This window comes from Haliotis asinina, chromosome 7, assembly GCF_037392515.1.
Source record: "Haliotis asinina isolate JCU_RB_2024 chromosome 7, JCU_Hal_asi_v2, whole genome shotgun sequence".
Taxonomy (NCBI): Eukaryota; Metazoa; Mollusca; class Gastropoda; order Lepetellida; family Haliotidae; genus Haliotis; species Haliotis asinina.
In genome coordinates this window covers 51,714,745-51,735,307 of record NC_090286.1, presented here as the reverse complement: position 1 = coordinate 51,735,307, position 20,563 = coordinate 51,714,745, and the positions used below count along the sequence as shown (strand labels likewise).

Genomic DNA, 20,563 nt, shown 5'->3' with positions numbered 1-20,563 from the left:
TTTCAATAAATGAGAATGTTTTTCATTTGTCACTTTGGTTTTTGTGAACTCTGTGACATGACAATCCTCAAGTAGATGGGGACCTATGTAAAACATAGTATCACAAAGTTACTCAGTTTTGTTCCTTTCAGGAATTGATGTCAAACCCTGACCTTATCAGCAGGATTGCCTCAGCTCTCATCAAAGCAGACCTGTATGAGAGGGTGAGTAACCAGGTTTCTTAACATTTTACATCTTCAGTTCACTTAAGTGCCCCTGACCAGTCTGTAAGTAACCTCCACAGGAGACCACATGTAAACTGAAAATGCTCATGGCGGTCTGTATTGTCCTGCTCATCTGTTTACTGAAGCACAGCTGTGCGGAAGGGCATATGAAGTCTGGTTGCCAAAGAAAAATTAGTTTTATCGACATTTGAACTTAATTTTTCAATACTCCATGATCTCTTACGAGAAATTTCACACGGGTCAAGTCATAATAAGTGTCCCCCTTTGTGAATTTTGTAAGTGCTGATGCTTAATCCAGTAAATATGGTACTTTTGACTCTGATTCTCAGTATGTTTGATGTATTTATGTTACAGGCTGGTGACCTGTACGAGAAGATCAAGGATGCCAGCAGAGCCATGGACTGCTTCAAGAAGGGCAAAGCCTATAGACGAGGTAGGCATCTGTCTCATGTCAGTTTTGTGGTTAACAAGCCTCTCAACTTTGATGGAGGTATATGAATATATATTTCTGTTATATGTAATAAAGATTCTCAAGACTGACATTCAGTTAATGTGTTTGTATACACACGAGTTGGTATGTGTGATGTTCTTTAATGGTGAGTAATGTTTGTGCACAGCTGTGGAGCTGGCACGGTATGCCTTCCCTGCTGATGTTGTGAAGCTGGAGGAGGAGTGGGGAGACTACTTGGTGACTCAGAAGCAGCTGGACCCAGCCATTAACCACTTCATTGAGGCAGGGTAAGGAGGATGTCCGTCACACATCGGCCTTGTTATTCAGATTAATGGGGTTTTGTACAGTCGTACCTTTGAAAATATGCCTATCTGTCCCCTAGACAGCCTTTGAGAGCAAACATCATGATGAGAAGTGGATCAAATCCTCTGAACTCTGATTCAACAGTTATTGATCAATTAAAAGGAATATGTAATTCCTCAAAAGCTCAAGAACTAGCTTTTGCAGAGTGACTTTAGTGCCATGACGATTGGGAACCTTTCTTGAAGAATGGGAGCTATCATCCTCTTACCACTGAGAAGGCTTTCTGGGAATATGGCCCAGCAAAATACATCCTACTCAAACACTCCGTTTTTGGGTGTATGTAACTGAATGCCGCAATATTCTGGTTTCTGAATCTGACCAGTGTTACCTCCCTTGCCTCTTTCCTGTCACATCACAGTGTCTTACACTAAATGATGTGATTCAATGTCCACATACACTTCCTATTAGCATATGACTTGTTGATTATATTTGATAATTACATAACAATAAGGTTGATGGAAGTTAGACATCTACTTCTCTATTCAACATATTTTCTGTTTATATTTTCAATATAAAAGCAATAGCTTATAAATATATAAATATATTTATAAATATATAAAGCAAAAGCTGTTTATCCTAGTGGTTGAAGGCATTGCACTGTAATTCCTAGACCCAGGTTTCTTCCTCATTATTAGCTTTAGATATTCAGTTTAAAAGAGAGGTTCCAGAGACAGTTATCAACAAAAAGTAACATAAGTTATCACCCCTCTTCCATTGCCTGTATTTAAGTTGAAACAGTGAACTCACACAGCTGGTAGGAAGTGGCAGTAAGTTTTGAACTTTCATAAACATGCAGAGCGTGAATGACTTAGTTATCCTGTCCTACTATTCAATTCTTCACTATACATGTGACCTGTTTTGGTGTAGAGCAACTCTCAAGGCTGTCGATTCTGCAATTGCATCGAGGCAGTGGGCCAAGGCAGTACAGATTCTGGAGATGCAGGATTCGTCAATGGCTTCACGATATTACAAGAAGATTGCAGACCACTATGCCTCTGTTGGGGAATATGAGGTACTTGTGTGGGTGTTAATTGATGCCATCAACCATATATTTACAATGACAGGCTGAACTATGAGACTCAGATGTCATGACCTTATTCACATTTTAGTAATAATACATTGCAGTCTGAACAAAAGATGAGGAAGTTTCAGTGTTAAAAGCATGTAAACTATATCTTTGATGCATAATTAGCCAGTGGAAGAAAATTGTCAGATATTTTGATGTCTTGTGAATATGCATTGACTTGATAATGGTGATGGTTCAGACGGCCGAGCGGTTCTATGTGGAGGCGAGCTGTACCCGAGAGGCGGTGGACATGTACAACCAAGCTGGCATGTGGGAACAGGCTCATAAGGTATACATGAAATTCCTCATTGGATACCATTACCTGTGCACAAAATGAATCTGAAAAGCAGGTTGGTGCCAACACATTCTAGGTGCTACCAAAGTATAACCTCTTGCAACAGTTGAATTTCCTTTGTTTTTCTTTTTTTTTAATCCAAAGTTTAGCATTAGACTTTGTTATTTCTTCAAAATATAATTTGTGGTACGGATAAAAACCTTTTAAAGTTGCTCATCATCTACTTTATGCAGCATCCTTGTTTATCATCCTTGTGCTGCCTTGATTCACAGCTTCAAGGTACAATATTATGTTACAATGACAGAAACAAAGATATTGTTCACTCCATGATGCACCCCATTTCTGGTGTCCCTCACCATGATAATGGTGGAATATTTCTAAAAGCAGTGTAAAACCAGACTCACTCACTGACTCAATCACTCACTCTATGATGTGCTGGTTTCAGTTGGCCTCGACATACATGAAGTCTGATGATGTTGCAAATCTTTACGTGTCTCAGGCACGTCAGCTGGAAGAACAGGGCAAGTTTAAAGATGCAGAGAGGTATTGTCTTCAAACATAGCTGTAGATATTCAGTGAATTTGTGCTTGGCTCAGAAGTAAATGTGTTTTTCTTTTGCATTAATGTTGCAACTGTGTCACAAAATATGTTGGCCAAAGCACTATTTTGAAATGATTTCAATAAGTGATGTCTGTGACATGTAAGTGACTGAGGATCTGCTCGTGAAGTGTTGTGCAGATTGAGATTGTTTTTTTGTGTAGGCTATATGTGGCTGTGGAGGAACCGGACCTGGCTATCACCATGTACAAGAAGCAACGTCTATACGGGGACATGATCCGTCTGGTGAAGCAGTATCACAAAGACCTCCTTCCAGACACACACCTCCATCTGGCCAGGGTGAGACAACCTATTGTACACTTACTTTAGACTAAATGTTCTGTGCCAGGTTGAGACAACCCTTTGTACACTTCCTTTAGACCAATGTCCTGTACCAGGGTAAGACAACACTTTGTACACTTCTTGTAGAATTGACGTTGTGTGCCAATGTTAGATTACCTGCTGAAGAATTATCATAAAGTGCCAGGGTGAGACAGCCCTTTGTGAACTTTATGTATAATAAATGTACATTGCTAGTAAAAACTGTTTTGTTGTACCAGACAAAAAACAAGCAAGCAACTACTTGCTATGTATTCCGCCAATAATTAATTTGAATGACAATGTTTTGTGACTCTGAAAGGGTGGTAGGGTAGCCTAATGGTTAAACTGTCAGCTCATGATGCTGAAGACCTGGGTTTTGTTCCCCATATGTATACAATGTGTGAGCCCATTTGCGGTTTGCCCCTCCATGATACTGCTGGAATGTTGCGAAAAGCAGTTTAAAACCGCTCACTCACTCACTTTCACTTACTCACTCACTCTCTCACTCACTCACTCACTCACTCACTCACTCACTCTGAAATTTGTTACTCTAAAATGTTCATATCTACAACTGTTTTGTCATGTCTAATTACAGTGTATTTTTGTGAGTTAGTATCCAACAGATTACCATTGTTACCATTCATTTCTCCAACAATAATATTTTAACAATTTAATCTAGAAGATCTGGGTTAGATTTGGTCTTCAGTAAACCATGCTTGTTGTAAGAGGTGACTTACAAGATTGAGATGTCAGGTTCACTGACTTGGTTGAGACATGTCATTGCAGGAATATTGCTGAGCGTGGAGTAAAACTAAACTCACTCACTCACTTTTGTCATGCTGACTTTGGGCAGAGCAGTTACAAAAGTATGGCATAATATGAGAAGAAAGTGGAAACATTGAATGTTATATGCGACAGTGCAGACTGTCTGACACCCACTAGTCCACCCTCATGCTGTATTGTGTGTGCAGGAGCTGGAAGGGGAGGGAAACCTGAGGCAGGCAGAGCATCACTTCCTTGAGGCTGGGGACTGGAAGGCAGCCGTCAACATGTACAGGTCACATGACAGCTGGGACGAAGCATACAGGGTATGTACAGAGTGATTAAGAGGGTCATGTTACCTGTGATGAGGCATACCAGCTCATATAATAAGTAGTGTGCCATCCTTGACTAATGATGACATATAGTGCAGGATATGTGACTTGTGATGTTGTATACATGTAGTATGTTATCTGTGAATAAGAATGATATTTAGTGGCTGATCTGTTACTCTGGATGATGTACAATGTGTTTTCTGTGACTTTGGTTGACATACAATGTGTGATCTCTGACTTGGATTGATGTACAATGTCTGATCTGTGACTTGGGGTTGATGCACAATGTGGTCTATGATTCGGGTTGATGTAAAATGTGTAATCTGTGTGACTTGGTTGATGTACAGTGTGTGATCTGTGATTTGGGTTGATGTACAATGTCAGATCTGTGACTTGGGCTGAAGTATAAATGTGTGATCTGTGACTCGGGTTGATGTTTAACGTGAGGTCTGTGACTGGGATTGATGTATAATGTGTGATCTGTGTTTCGGGTTGATGTAAAATGTGTGATCTGTGACCGTGGTTGATGTACAATGTGTGATCTGTGACTCAGATTGATGTATGATCTCTGATTCGGGTTGAAGTTCAATTTGAGATCTGTGACTTGGTTGATTTATAATGTGTGATCTGTGATTTTGGTTGACATACCATGTGTGATCCATGACGTGGTAGATGTATCATGTGTGATCTATGACCTGGATTGATGTATAATGTGTGATCTGTGACTTGGGTTGATGTATAATGATCTGTGATGGGGTTGATCTACAATGTGTGATCTATGATTGGGTTTGATGTTTAATGTGTGATCTGTTATTGGAGTTGATTTATAATGTGTGATCTGTAACTTGGGTTGACATATAGTGTGTGAGCTATGACTTGGGTTGACATATAATGTGTTCTCTGTGACTCAGGTTGCCAAGGCTCAGGGTGGTGCTACAGCAGCTAAACAGGTGGCATATCTGTGGGCCAAGAGTCTGGGAGGAGACTCGGCAGTCAAACTGCTCAACAAGTTTGGTCTCTTGGAGGCAGCCATTGACTATGCTACAGAAAACTGGTATCTGATATGATGAAATTTGCTTGATGTTTTAGAAGTTTTAGAAAAAAATTAGTGTTAAGTATTGTTATATTTTCAACTTTGTTAAAGGGTGTAATTTTATTTTCTTTATCTCTTATGCTTAATATTTATTTAATACTAATTTCACTTATGATTGTATACAAGTTTGCAACAAGTTTTGTGTACATCTCAATACGAGCAGATTAGAAAATTTCAGCTATTATACTATGAAGAAATCAATATTAACGTGTTTCAGTGCATTTGAGTTTGCTTTTGACTTGGGTCGTGTTGCCATGAAGAACAAACTGCCTGATATTCACCTAAAGTATGCCATGTTTCTGGAAGACGAGGGCAAATTCCAAGAGGCAGAGGCGGAATTCATTAAAGCAGCCAGACCCAAGGAAGCTGTTCTCATGTAAGCTGACATTATAAACTGCAGTTAACACTCAGAAAATATACTTTCTTGTACCATCAGCTCTGCCAGATTGGCACCAAGTCAGCCACAAGTTTAGCTCTGTTTCCAAGAAAGGAAATAAAATCAGTGACAATTTGTGTTGTGGAGACACAATCCCGGCATGATACTGCATAGTGGAAAATTATGTTACAGTACAACTTCCCTTTACATCACAGACATATGCTGTGTCTTTAATTTAAAAATTGTTCTAAGTGACATGATGTATGGCTTATGAGGCTTGAAAAATATTTAGTTAGACTTTTATTTGATCATGCTTTGTATTAAACATTTCTTCAAAGTCATGGGTTCATGTTTACATTGCTACATGGCTGTTAGCCCACTTCATCCCTGCTGACTCGCTGACTGACTGACTGACTGACTGACTGACTGACTGACTCGCTGACTGACTGACTGACTGACTGACTGACTCGCTGACTGACTGACTGACTGACTGACTGACTGACTGACTCGCTGACTGACTGACTGACTGACTGACTGACTGACTGACTCGCTGACTGACTGACTGACTGACTGACTCGCTGACTGACTGACTGACTAACTCGCTGACTGACTCGCTGACTGACTGACTCGCTGACTGACTGACTGACTGACTGACTGACTGACTGACTCGCTGACTGACTGACTGACTAACTCGCTGACTGACTCGCTGACTGACTGACTCGCTGACTGACTGACTGACTGACTGACTCGCTGACTGACTGACTGACTGACTGACTCGCTGACTGACTGACTGACTCGCTGACTGACTGACTGACTCGCTGACTGACTGACTGACTGACTGACTGACTCGCTGACTGACTGACTGACTGACTGACTGACTGACTCGCTGACTGACTGACTGACTGACTGACTGACTGACTCGCTGACTGACTGACTGACTGACTGACTGACTCGCTGACTGACTGACTCGCTGACTGACTGACTGACTGACTGACTGATTGACTGACTGACTCGCTGACTGACTGACTCGCTGACTGACTGACTGACTGACTGACTCGCTGACTGACTGACTGACTGACTGACTCGCTGACTGACTGACTGACTGACTGACTGACTGACTGACTGACTGACTCGCTGACTGACTGACTCGCTGACTGACTGACTGACTGACTGACTGACTGACTGACTCGCTGACTGACTCGCTGACTGCTCTGTGTTACAGGTATGTCCATAACCAGGACTGGGACTCGGCGCAGCGTGTAGCTGAAGCGCATGATGCTGACTCCGTGGCTGATGTGCTGGTCGGCCAAGCCAGATTTGCGTTCGAGGAGAAGGAATATGCCAAGGCTGAGTCCTTCCTGCTGAGAGCCCAGAGGCCGGAGTTGGCTGTGAAATACTACCGGGTAAGATGCTTGCTACTTCTTTTCAATTACTGTGACATTTAGGGGAATGGTGTGGTGGCACAATGGTTAAAGCAATCACCTGTGACACTTGGACCAAGTTTTGATTTCCCACATGGGTACAATGATTTGAATGCCATTTCCCACCAGATACTGCTTGAATTTGCTAAGAACAGTGTAAAACCATAAACACTCATGTCTGATACCGTCCTGGTGTCCTCTTAAGTGATTATCCCATACTTGAATATTGATTATGCCCAAAAATATACCAAACTTCTCACTCTGGTATATCTGTTTCTACAGGACTCGGGCATGTGGCAGGATGCCCTGCGAGTGTGTAAGGAGTATGTCCCGCACAAACTGCAGCAGCTCCAGGATGAGTATGATAGAGAGATGACCAACAAGGGACCCAGGTATGGACCTACAGCATTCAGAATCAACATAGGAATATATACTTCATTAACCTGTAATGTATTGCAAAGCATCTGGTGATTCCAGGGCTAAAAGCTCCACCATGCCTGTGCTCTTAAAAAGTCGAACACAGGCATCCTAGGGTTGTTAAGGTTTGGCTTGCTAGCTGCTGTGTGGTACCAAACTCAGTTTGGGCCTGGCTGATTGAGTTTGTCATGCCTTTGTGTTCACACAATTGATTAATAGCTTGCCTACATTGCTCTGAGTTTATACGGTTGGTGTAGGTACTCACTTAGGGGTAGTCATGCTATATATACTAGAGATTCATGCCACATAGTTCCACATCTTTGTTTGAAGGATTATCAAGATTGGAAATATTTTTCATTCTATTTAAACTTGTGCACTGAATTACTTTTGAAAACACTTTAACACAAAATCATAGGGATATATATTGTCAGGGGAGATAACTTGGTATTTATGCTTGTTCCCTGTCCAGTGGCAAAGGAGGAGAAGGGTGAGTATGTATTGTCCTAGCAGCCTCTGTCTGTCACTACTTGCAGGGCCTCCTGTCATTCAAGTGTAGTGATATGTCATTATCAAAGTGTTGCTAACTCTTTTTTGTGGAGGCCATTGGTGGCGTTAAACTCCCATTACTTCATCTCACGTACCGCATTGATAAAACCGCTTTGGAGAGTCAGCTGTAATTAGACAGCACTAGGTTGTGTGGTCATTACTTGGTTGGTGAAACTTACTTGGACAGGCTCTTAGGTAAGGGCAGCCAGCTCAAGCGACCTAGTGCTAGGTTTTTGATGCAGGGGTTCTAAGACTCTAAGTTGGCTTTAGACAATCAGTTGAAGTGAATCAACTTTAGGTTTTGTTTTCATTACATGGTTGGTAAAACTTATTGGGTGGGTTGTAAGATCAGGCTTTTATTCAAATTTTTAACTGAATTTGACAAATTGAAACAGCTGGATTTTTAAGTCAACTGTATTTTCAAAATAGAAAAGCCTGTTCTTTTTAGTGATCTTTCCACCAATCTCAAATCTCAAGTCTCAGACGTAAGTTTGTTTTGAGAAATCGGGTCCAGGGCAGCCAATTTGAGTGAGACATCACTTGTGTCCTCATTACAGAGTTTCTAGCACCTCATTGAAAGGCTGTTCCTCTGTGTTGAACAGTAGGAAAACTGTTCCATACTCTCACTATGTAAATCATTCTGGCCGTTTTACTTTATGTAAGAAATATTACATCATTTTGAGAACAGGAGTTTTGCAATGATAGATTTGTGTGAACAGTGAGGGTAGCGGTGGGTCAGTTGTGTAAGCTGTTACAGTGGGCCGTTCAAGGTTTGAATCTCTTTGGCATGGAAGTCAGTGATTGAGGGTTCGACTCCCATTTAGCTCTGAGTTTGTTTCTAGGTGTGTAAGCATAACATGGGAAACATCAAAACCACAGTAATCCCCCAAAATGACATGCCATGATGTGACTGCAATACTTTTCAAACCAGTTTTAAATTCACCATGTGTAGGCTAACTGACTGAAGTTGTTGGTGCTGAGATCTGATGGATTACATTTTGTTGACAGTGGATATGTTGTTATGGTCTTAGATAAAGAGAAAAGTTGGTACTGCCTGTTTTACCATACAGTGTTCACTATTAGACTATTGAATTTCAAGCTTAGATGTGACAGGTTGATATCCACTGTATGTATTCTGAATGTTCACAGTAGAAGGACAAGTTTTTTGTCATGTTCACCTAGCCATTCTTGTGTGGTCTTGTTCCTGTTGTAATGTGCTTGTATGTTGTTATGTTGAGGACATTTGTAGGATGTCTGATTAACATTATAAGAAAACTTGTAGATATTGCCTGACACTTACACTAGGCCTTGTAGCATCTCATTTGACGATAGCCATGTAGTTAGCACTTACAAATGTTATAGACATAATACTGAAAGATATGTTACCATGGTAACAAGACATAGTTACAAGTAGAAATATTCTAATGTTACCAGCACTGTTGATATTGATATTTTTGTATATATTTTATAATATTCATTTCCATATGCATATGTGGTCAGTTTAGATGAAAACATCCGTATAATTAAATTTATGATGCTGATATATTTAATATATTAATATTAATATCAACAGAAATATGATTATTTTGAGTTTATTTTCTAGCAAAAGCCGTAAAAGCTCATCCTTAAAATGTTTTAACTTGCAATTTTCTGTTTTAAAAACCCCTGTTACAAGTGTAGTATAAAAATACTTTGGGTATATTCTTGATCATGGATACTTCCTGTTTCCAGCTTTGAGGAAGGGTATGTAGGAATGAGTTATCTCCCTCCTGCTGTATTTGGTTTGAATGTGTACACAAGTGTATTTCATTGAAATTGTGTGGAAACAGTCATTGATTATCTAATCACTTGGCTATATACTCAATATTTATATTTAACATATCTGTTAACAGTGACTTGCTCTGATGTGAGCTCTACTTTAGTACTGACTGTGTACACGTACATCCTCTTAACTGTGTATCTCCTAAACTGAACTATGTATATTTATGTTTTTTATTGTTATATTTTTCTTAGTTTCCTCACTCATCAAGAAACTCAAACATATGCTTGATTATAGATGTTAATGTTGTTGACAATCAAGACACATTAGATCTTTTACATTGCCGTGTTTGGATTAAACAAATAGTAGCATGTTACCTGTAGGTTAGCCCCCTTGCAAATTCTGGTTAAAATTAGTACCAGCAAGCAATGCCAGCTATTAGAGGTGACTATAAGGAATATTGATTACCGGTCATTATACACAAACAGTGGTCCAGACTGCAGAATGTCTCTAGTACCCATGAGTGGCTTTAAAACAACAAACAAACACTTTGTGGCAAGAATAGGTCCTGAGTATTGTCTGGTTGGGTTCAAATGAGAACTTAAAATGATTAAATAACTTGAAATTGGGAAAATTGCACAAAACATAAATAAGACACATGGTCCTGAAACCTCTGCGCCTAGTAGGAGCTGAAATCTGTAGGGTTTTTTTATCAATCACAGAAAAAGGTGTTTAAGAAACCACCATGTAATATTAAACTATTTTCACGCTTCTCACCGGGGGTGACAAATGGCTGATGGAACAGAACCGGCACACATTCTGGTATTAGGGGACTAAAGTGGGTGAAGGTCCTAATTGACTGTTCCCCATGAAGTACGTTTTGCTCACAGAGAATGTTCAGAAAAGGGCCAGATTACGTGAAGGTTGATTATGGCTGTCAGGAGAACCTTCTGTATCACAGTCATAGAGACTGAGAGATTGATGTCAAGATATGTATATTGTCTAGGAAAACAACTAACTATAGGCTTGAACCGACTTCAGATTTGAACCGATGTAATGCAGGTTTTATGTAGATTCATCTGATTCTGGATCTGTCACATTTCAATGACGGATCTAAATTTCAGATTCAAGTACCATTTGGGGTGAAATCTGATGCATAGTTGATAAAGAGGCATTTGCATTCACGGTGAGAAGGTTTAGGAAAACCTGAGAACAAAACATAGTGGATGTAGGCATGACCACACAAAATTATTGGCTGCTACCCAGCTTAGAAGTAAGTCAGTTAAAGAGAAAGAAGATGCAGGTACAGGTGGTCAAACTTGCTGACTTTGTTGATGCATGTCATATCCCAGTTGTTTCACTCTTGTCAGTCACTTGATTATCTGGTTCAGTCTAGCTAATGTGGCTAAATAGAGATATACTGAGCCTGCATAAACAACAAACACACCAGGGAGCTGAAACGAGTGTGCAATGTGAGCCATCCTGAGCTATATGCCAGTAAGGGGCGTGTCACAACTGTATATTTAACCATGTGTGTGTGCAGCTCTACACCATGATGCTTGTCATGTAGCTTCCTCAGGGTGTAGGTACCCATAACACTCCTAACGTGCTTTCTAGATGTGAGGTATCTATAGATGTGTTTTACATGTTATGACATTAGTCTTTTATTTCATTGTCATATGTTTTGTTCACTTGCAGTCTTTGCCAATAACTTTTATAAATAATTGCCAGCCTGTGTGATAGGTACGCTTGAAACTGGTTGGTAGATAGAGATACACTAAGGTAATTTCTATACAAATGTCTGATAGTCTGGTTTCACGTTATTGTGAAAGTTTCATTTATTATTGGGGTTAAGTTCACATTCCTTTTGTTTCCTTTTGGTAAACATGGGGACTAAAATATTTTCAGAAACAAGGAAACATGGTCAGATGACAGTTTCTAGACTAATTTTGCTGTAAGTGCATTCATTGGTGAAGACTGCATTGTTTTTATTCATGAATTAGCTTAGGTCCACATTTGTACAGTTGTTGTGTACATCTTCTTCCACTGCATATGAGGCATGTCCATGCTTTTGTCACACTATGAATTGTTCAGTGTATATGTATATTCTTTGCTCTCATTGAAAATATCGTTACCATCAATCTCAAAAGTATGGAATACATGTGAGAGTCAAGGGGTAAAATGTGAATATCATTATCTCAAGATAAATATAGGACCAGATTGCCAAGGGATGCCTGTCATGAGAATGGTTCATGGTCATGTCACTGCAAAGGTACAATACCCTTTCCAAATTGTCCAAACTGTCCGCTGACAATTTGACACATGCCGATTATTGGGCACAAAGTAGGTTGCTAATAAACTCAGCGTCATGTTAATGAGCTCCTTGCTGCAACCAAGCAAGGTTTCAAAGGAAGTAAGTTTCTTGCTAAAGAGATGATATTGATGGCTTGTTTTGATTACAGAGGTGCTGAGTCGATGATACACCAGGCTCGTGAGTGGGAATCATCCGGGGAGTATGCCCGTGCTGTTGAGTGCTATGTCAAGGTCACCAACAAAATGACAGAGGATGTCCGTATACTGGAGAAATGTTGGATGAAGGTATGGATGGATGTTCCAGTGACTCTTTTAAAATCAACCGAAGCGAATGATGATCTGATGGCAGCATCTTGTAGCCTGGATGCATTGTGTTACTGGTCCTCATGCAGTGCCATATTTGTTGAGCCCAGATTAGATAATTTACAGGCCACAGAAAACTGCTGGAATAATGCCAAAGCAATCACTCACTGGCTGGGTTGAACTATTCTTAGGGTCAGAACTAAGGAGGTTTTATTGTTCTAGAAAAATCTGATTGACTATATGAACAAACATTTATTGATATTAACATTATCATGTCTGCTTCCCATAGAGGCTTCATGTTAGAACTCCATGTTGTAGTATTACTAAAACCAGAGTGAAACCATATTTACATGGGTTAGCACTGGTCCTGTACTGGTTGTGATGTTTTGTTCTACAAGAGGTTTGAATATATCAGTTGGTTAGGCGTGGTGACTTTATTGATTGCAAGTCTTTATTGTGGATCACCGAGATACTTATCCCAGGTTTTGTTGCCCAGACTTAAGTGTGTTCAGGCCTCTGAGATGTTGCTGCAATGTTGCTGAGTATGGAATTATCAGCACGCAAATGAAAAACATATCAACTGAATGCTGCAACGTTCTTGTGCAGCGAGTATTACCCGAAGGACATTTCATTGAGAGACGTAAAGAGGGGATAAGTTAAGGTATTATTGTCTAATTACTAATTAATTGTTGAACACAGGCTGGTGACCTTGCACTCAAGTTCCTGGGTGCCGAGAAGTCCCAGATGGTCATTGAGATGGTGTGTCCTCGCCTGGCAGAGATCAACAAACACACTTCAGTAAGTAGACCAGCATGGAGGCCACAGTATAATAGTCGACATTATGCCAAATGGGAATATGTTAAAAGGACAACAAAATAAGATTGGTCTGGTGTGTTAGGACATGATGTGGTTTGGTTGTTTCTGTCTGCGACAGTATACATTATTCTCTCATCCTCAAAAAAGGCAGGTCACTGATGTCACTGGACATGGTTGAGGATTTGCTCACTGAAAACTTCACTTACACTTCAGGCAGCCGAGCTGTACCTAGCCAGTGACATGGTGAAGGAGGCAATCGACATGTTCATTGCATGTGCTGACTGGGGCAAGGCAAAGAAGGTGGCAAAGGAGCTTGAACCAAGGTGATACAAATCCTTCATGTTTTATTCATATAAGTCTTCCTATTTTTACTGAGAGAAATTTTGTATTTGAGATTAGACTTTCTCATTTACTTTCTCCTTGACCATTGGTATGGCAGGTTTAATCTGGCTGTGAGGGGAAACATCTACATTTGGTTACTTGGTTGTTTGCCAGTCATTGTACCCTTATAACATTGATCCTTTCTCTAATCATGGGATTGTCTGGTTCATATACAGCTATATACAGGCTGCTGTCTTAAACCTTGAATATTGCTGAGGTGGCCTTAACCAATAAAGATGCTCCCAGTGTTCATATGTGTCCATTATTATGTTGAGAAACACATGGCAACATTTTTTTTACAGTTATACCATTATTCAAATTAAATATTACATATTTCTGAAATCGCACAACAATAATTAGTTCGGCTTTTTCATATAACACATGTTTGTGATATAAGACTGAGAGTTATCATCATGTCTACAGTGACTTCCTGTATGTTGTAGATATGAGCCGTATGTTGACGAGCGATACAAGGAGTACTGCAAGAACCAGGGCAGGGCTGAAGATGTGAGTCACCTTTGCATATATCATTCATACACTGTGTCTCAAACACATATCCTTTAGACAGGACTGTATTGTTGTGCATATGAAGATCGGGGCTAGAACTGATCTTCTGCAACCCCTGTTTGTTGTAATAGGTGAATAATGGAATTGGATCAAGGTACTTGACTTGGTTGTGGATTTCATTGTATGTTAATTGCTTGATGATTTGTCTCATCTCTTCCAGACATAGAGACTGAGACTCATTCTTTTTCTGCCAACACAGCAGAATTTGCCTGCTGTTTTGATAAGCTTGTTTATACTGTCTATATAGTGTCCACTATTGTTGCAGCTGACATCTAATACTGTAAATAACAATAATGACAACTATCAAACATCATGTAGTGTATTGCACTTGCTGATCCAGATGGTTGGAACAGCTGGTTCAGACACTGTCTTCTTTACCCCGGGGGCATTCTGGGTTGAACTGGTTCCCAGCATATGTTGTTTGTAACAGAAGATTTATTGCGTCAAGACGTAATTATTTACTGTCTGCTGTCATATGGCTCAACTAAGTCTGAGAGGAATGTCAGACAACGCAATCAGTCTTTATTCCCTCTCCCAGCTTCCCATTATTTTGACCCCTGGATTGTCCTGTATGGTGTAACACAGTGTGTTCTATGCTGCAGCTGGCTAATGTGGATGTCATTGGGGCCCTGGACATGTATGCCGAGAAGGGAGAGTGGAACAAGTGCATTCAGACAGCAGAACAGCAGGTACTGTTGGGTTTTATACATGTTCTGTGAATATCAGTAGTAATATTTCAAGTCTTGTATTGTGAAGTGTCTGTCATAGACTCATAATATGTCTGAGGATAGTAGTAAGCATTAGCAAAATTGTGGAAGAGGTATTAGAATTATTGGTGTGTTTTTCCTAGAAGGAATGTAGGATCAATATATATGGAAGTATTTACTGAAAGGCATGCTATCAGACTGCTGTTGCTTTACTTGAATCTGCGATAAACGTAATGATGGTACAAGAGATATATTGATCCCAAACTGCGTTGCCATGATTCATGACATTTAGATTATTGTTGAGATAAAATCTGATCTGTTGTAGAATCCCAAAGTTCTCCACAAGTACATTGCTCTGTATGCTACACACCTCATCAAGGGAGGAACCTCGACAGAAGCGCTTGGTCTCTATGCCAAATATGGAGCTCCAGCTAATGCTCAGGTATGATTTGAACTCAGTGTTACATATTTGTAGCACTGTGAGCATGTTTGTTCTCAAGTAGGACTTGGACACATTCTCTAGGGATTCATTGTCCCAAATGGCTTCAGTCACTGGTGTGGTTATATTAATTCAACCACAACAGAGCTGACATAATTGTCAATCCACTCAAAGACACTAATGTTCATGGTATGTTTGCAGTGCTTGTTTGCTTGAACAGTTTCGGCTGTGTTCTCTTCCCCAGAACTACAACATCTACAAGCGGCTGTTCAGCGATGTCGTCAGTCAGCGGGATCTCAACAAACCAGAAGCATTCAGGACGTGGGCCGACCTTCGAGACATGCTGTTTGACCTGGTAACACGGCTTCAGTAGTCTGGCACTGAAAAACAAATTATTAAACATTGCCCCAGAACTAAGGTCTGTGTGTAGAGTTGCCTCTCATTATTACCAGGATCTGCCAGTCATGGGTTGAAGTCCTGATATCGCTCTTTTTTTTTCTTTTTGTCTGCACAATTCCTTCTTTTTGAGTTCAAACTTATGAAGGCAACTATCAGCCACCTGTAGAAAGTGGTTCTTTCAGGTCTGGTTGTCAGGATCTGTGATGACTTTGATAATTCTGTATCATCCTGCCCTGACATTGTGAAATGTTGCATTATTTTCTCGAAGCCATGAATTTTACTGACTGTAGGATAAATCAATAAACAGAAAACAAAACAAGTTATTCCAGTGTAGCTACCACCTTTGTGTTTCCTACAATGACAGTGTGAGAACATGTCCAAGTCTCCTGATGCCAACTCTCCCAACCATGAAGAATTTGAGACTCTGCTACTCATCGCCCACTACTATGCTACTCGGTCAGCATCCCTGGGTCAGAAGTCCCTGGACACGATTGCTGCCCGTATCTGCGTGTCCTTGCTTCGTCACACCGACATCATACCAGCTGATAAGGCTTTCTACGAGGCAGGGATAATGTGCAGGGTGAGATGTTCTTCTTTGGAAAGGATAAACAATAATTTGCTACATTAATCACTGATGTTTTGTGTTTTGTTTCCTAGTCACTTCCTAGTGGAAATAATTGTCATTTTGGACCTGAATATTCTAATGGATGCATAGGGAAGATTTGATATTTTGCAGGATAGTACTGATAAATGGTAGCACATTGTTGTAGTATGAATTTCAGAATATCAGACATTAACGAGAATTTTCTGAAGTATGTGAATTTTAATTAAAATTTTATATTATGAACCTGTGAACTACCTGCATTGATGATCACATTATTGTATTTGCAGAACAATGGCTGGGAGAACATGGCTTTCGTGTTCCTGAACAGATACCTGGATATAGCAGAGGTATATTGACTATCATCACAATTTCAAGTCTTGTCCTCTTTTTAGAGTACAGTATGCATGCATTTTCCTCCAGAACTAATAGGAGCAGTGGGGTAGCTTGGTGATTAAAGTGTTCGCATGTAACACCGAGGACCCGGATTCAATTCCCACTTTGAGTCTCTGCCATGATATTGCTGGAATAGTGCTAAAAGCATTCTTAAACTCACTCACTCCTGAACAAACTTTTCTTTTTCTTTCTGTTTTGTTATTTCCCAGTTTACCATTGTTTAGTTAGCAGCAACAGTATTTGAATATATTCTCTGCAACACAGCCCTCATTGCTGGAACTTGTTCTGAGCCTCTTACATTTCCATTTAACATTCTCAGAATAGCATGAAATCAGCTAATTTGTCTTCAGTACTTTTTTAACATTCCTGTATGTATATCTGCCTACTACAATGTGTGTCTCCACCAGGCTATCGAGGAGGGGACTCTAGACATGTTGGACCATAGTGATTTCCAGGACACAGATATTCCCTTTGAGATCCCACTCCCAGAGAAACCATACCTGTCTGTAAGTCCTTGAGATGTTGCAAGCTCATTATTTACATGTAATATGTCCTGAATACATTATTCTTGTCATTACGGAGAGTAAATGTAGGATTAAGTGATGAAAATACCTGCTGTGGTGCCAGTGTATGAACAGCTCTTGGAGAGGTTAGCAGCATGCCATATTTAAAACTAGTTTAGTTATTCACAGGGAAGTTGACTTTGATGTTTAAGGGTTAAAGGCACAATGTCTCACTTTTTCCACACTATTTTGGCCTATACTTTATATATTGGGGCATATGCATTCACTTTAGGTTAGTATTGATACAGTGAAAAAACCTAACCTCACAACTTGCCAGAAATAGATAACTGAAACTTCAAGGTGAAGAGTTTCAAACAGATAACTCTTATCATTCATGGAATATAAACGATGGTGTTGGCTGAACTGGTTTCAATCACATGTTACGCATAAGATATTTGTAAAGAACGCTCCAAGGGACATAACACTATGGGGTTCGCTTGAAATAATGTTCCGCTGGTAGAGGTTGTCAGAGTCTGTTTAATGCAATGTTGCATTAGTTCATTCATACTTTTTTTATTCAGTATTGTTATCGAAATGCATAATTATTTTTTCAAACAAATTATGTTGTGGTTTCTCTGAGGGCTGACAGTGTTTTTGATGGAAATGCATTATGTACTTTTGGAGAAGTGTGGTGTGACATTGTGCCTTTAAAGAAATGACAGCAGCAAAGCATTATTTCACTGCCAAACATGGACATCATGAGATATACATTCTTTAGGAAAAATATTTGATTAAACTAGCTCTTTTCATCCAAATAGTTTTAAAAATGGAACTAGGTAAGTCAAACAAAGACAAAGAAACATTCAGGGAGCATCACCCTTTTACTTAATAATCACATAATGTTTATATGTAACATCTAATTGATTGAGAAACTTGACGCCCATGGTGACTTAAAACAACCAATGACTATAAAGAAGCTGTTGGTGTGTTGTGCAGAGTGCCCAGCATGAGGAGCTGAAGGAATGGGTCCTTACGGTGTCCATGAACAGGAAGGTGGAACAAATCCTCCCCAAGGATGAGAGAAACACATACGAGGCCTCACTGGTTGCCACGGACACTGGCATACGCTCCATGCCTTGTGTGATTACAGGTAGGACTTAGTGTGGCCATTGAGAACTCTCTGGATGCAAAGAATTGCAACAGCATCACTATTTCAAGGGTGCATGCAAAGTCAGGTACCACTTTAATTCATTGAAGTAATGTCAATCAAATTCACTTTTGCTTTTGATTATGTATAAAGAAAACAAAATTATGTTCCTAATGGTTTAACACCCCAAACCATTAGTCTTCTGCAGAGCTTCTCATTCTACTGGGGTGGTCGGGTAGCTTTGTGGTCAAAGTGTAATCAAGTCACATTGAAGAGCTTGGTTCGATTCCCCACATGGGTACAGTGTTTGAAAGCCGTTTCTGCTGTCCCCTCCCTTGATATTGCTGGCGTAAAACTAACTTCACTCACTCACTGATTCTAAGGGATTGTACATTGTACTGGAAGTACTTGTTACTTTCACATCACAAATGTCTCCAAAGTCTGTGTGTTATCATGTCGCCACATACTGATCTATGTCAACTCCTCACTTCCCAGGGTACCCTGTCCTTCGGAATAAGGTAGAGTTCAAGCATCCAGGCAAGACAGCCAACAAGGATGACTGGAACAAGTTTCTCATGGCAACTAAGGTATGGACCTAGATGTTCACTCAGACCTATTGTGGTTAACCCTTTGTCTCACAACAGGAAACTGTATTTTAGTGAAATGGGTTTTAATGGCATGTCCAAAACCTCACTCACACATTCTCACTCATTCAATGCAGGTGTCACACAGTCCTGAGCTGCAAGATGTCCTCAAGTTCATCGGGATGTGGTGTGGAGCCACCCCCAACCCAAGCTACTCCTTCCAGTAGGGAGAGACAACTCTTCTCCTTGTGGGATTCTCAACTGTGATAGATGACACTGACAGTTATATGTCGTTGTGTATGGTGTTGTATTACTTGTTATCTCTACATTCCGTCCTTTTGCAGTGACAGTTCAACACACTGTCTCATTTATTATGTTATTCTCAACCTTATGTAGTTCTGAACCTATTTTTGACAGCGAGTTCACTCATTACTATTTATTGATTGTTATATTTGAATAGATGTATCCTGTTATAGATATTTTTGCCTTATTGTAAAGTGCTTTAACTACCATTGTAGCCAGGTTCTGCTATGAAAATTATAGGTACGTGAAAAAAACTAACTAAACAAAATAACTTGAAAGTAAAATTATGGCCACAACTTTGAGAATTTATGTACAAGAAGTAAACAATCTACTTTGTATTTACATCTGTCACAATATTAATTCAAACTGACAGTATTTATGATGAATGTGATTGAATTAAAAAATGAGCTTGCTTACTCTTCAGAGTATAATGAAAAATGGTGTCATTCAAATTTGTTATTGAATCTCATTAAAGAGAAATGTGAAAGTTTATCATGTTCTTGTTGTCTTTTAAAGTACTGTGCTGACTTTGTTCAAAGAAAGTACCACTGTGGACTGTTTGTTTTGATGTGTTTTCACCTACCTTCCAGTGGGCAATCACGGTCACATGACTTCTGAGAGTTGGTTGGTCAAGATGAATGACCTGGATACGTGATATTGCATCTTGACATTGTTGCAGCAGTTTATTGGTCAAGCCAACATCATATTATCTGACGGGCATTTGGTATGGCTAATGTTGTTGACTACAGCAAAAGACAACATCCACCAGAACTTAAGCTCAGTTGATGTAACTGTAAGATGAGATGAAATGATGTGAGCTGACATGAGATGTGAGTTTGGGTGGAATGGAGTGAGCGCAGGTGAAATCGGGTGAGATGAGGTGAGCAGATATCATATGAGATTGAGGTGAAATAGGGTTTACATTTGTTTTACGTTTTGCATGTGTGTTTGCATGTTTTATTGTTATAATCTCTCTAATAAACCATTCCACATTTTAACAAAGATAACCCCTCCAAATACTACCTATTGAATTGGACATTGTTTCATTCATGTCTTAATTTGGACAAGCCTTACCTCCATA

The 20,563-nt window shown here is 39.8% G+C and overlaps 1 protein-coding gene across 2 annotated transcripts in view; it reads left to right on the top strand.

The window, feature by feature from the left end:
* Positions 1-19,972, top strand: part of LOC137290471 (intraflagellar transport protein 172 homolog) — a 49,310-nt gene extending 29,338 nt beyond the window's left edge. Inside the window, exons 25-50 of one of the 2 annotated variants that reach the window (XM_067821422.1) lie at positions 132-203; positions 579-657; positions 842-962; positions 1,906-2,050; positions 2,304-2,393; positions 2,845-2,942; positions 3,161-3,296; positions 4,289-4,405; positions 5,323-5,465; positions 5,722-5,880; positions 7,103-7,283; positions 7,584-7,693; positions 8,188-8,205; positions 12,486-12,621; positions 13,339-13,437; positions 13,669-13,778; positions 14,280-14,343; positions 15,006-15,092; positions 15,436-15,552; positions 15,794-15,904; positions 16,313-16,528; positions 16,840-16,899; positions 17,353-17,451; positions 18,445-18,598; positions 19,091-19,182; positions 19,317-19,972. In XM_067821422.1, coding sequence (XP_067677523.1) covers positions 132-203; positions 579-657; positions 842-962; positions 1,906-2,050; positions 2,304-2,393; positions 2,845-2,942; positions 3,161-3,296; positions 4,289-4,405; positions 5,323-5,465; positions 5,722-5,880; positions 7,103-7,283; positions 7,584-7,693; positions 8,188-8,205; positions 12,486-12,621; positions 13,339-13,437; positions 13,669-13,778; positions 14,280-14,343; positions 15,006-15,092; positions 15,436-15,552; positions 15,794-15,904; positions 16,313-16,528; positions 16,840-16,899; positions 17,353-17,451; positions 18,445-18,598; positions 19,091-19,182; positions 19,317-19,406 — 2,904 coding nt within the window. In that variant the 3' untranslated portion in view covers positions 19,407-19,972. The remainder of the gene's footprint in view (positions 1-131; positions 204-578; positions 658-841; positions 963-1,905; positions 2,051-2,303; positions 2,394-2,844; positions 2,943-3,160; positions 3,297-4,288; positions 4,406-5,322; positions 5,466-5,721; positions 5,881-7,102; positions 7,284-7,583; positions 7,694-8,187; positions 8,206-12,485; positions 12,622-13,338; positions 13,438-13,668; positions 13,779-14,279; positions 14,344-15,005; positions 15,093-15,435; positions 15,553-15,793; positions 15,905-16,312; positions 16,529-16,839; positions 16,900-17,352; positions 17,452-18,444; positions 18,599-19,090; positions 19,183-19,316) is intronic. The other variant, XM_067821423.1, reaches the window with a different exon arrangement.
* Positions 19,973-20,563: the final 591 nt, after the last annotated feature.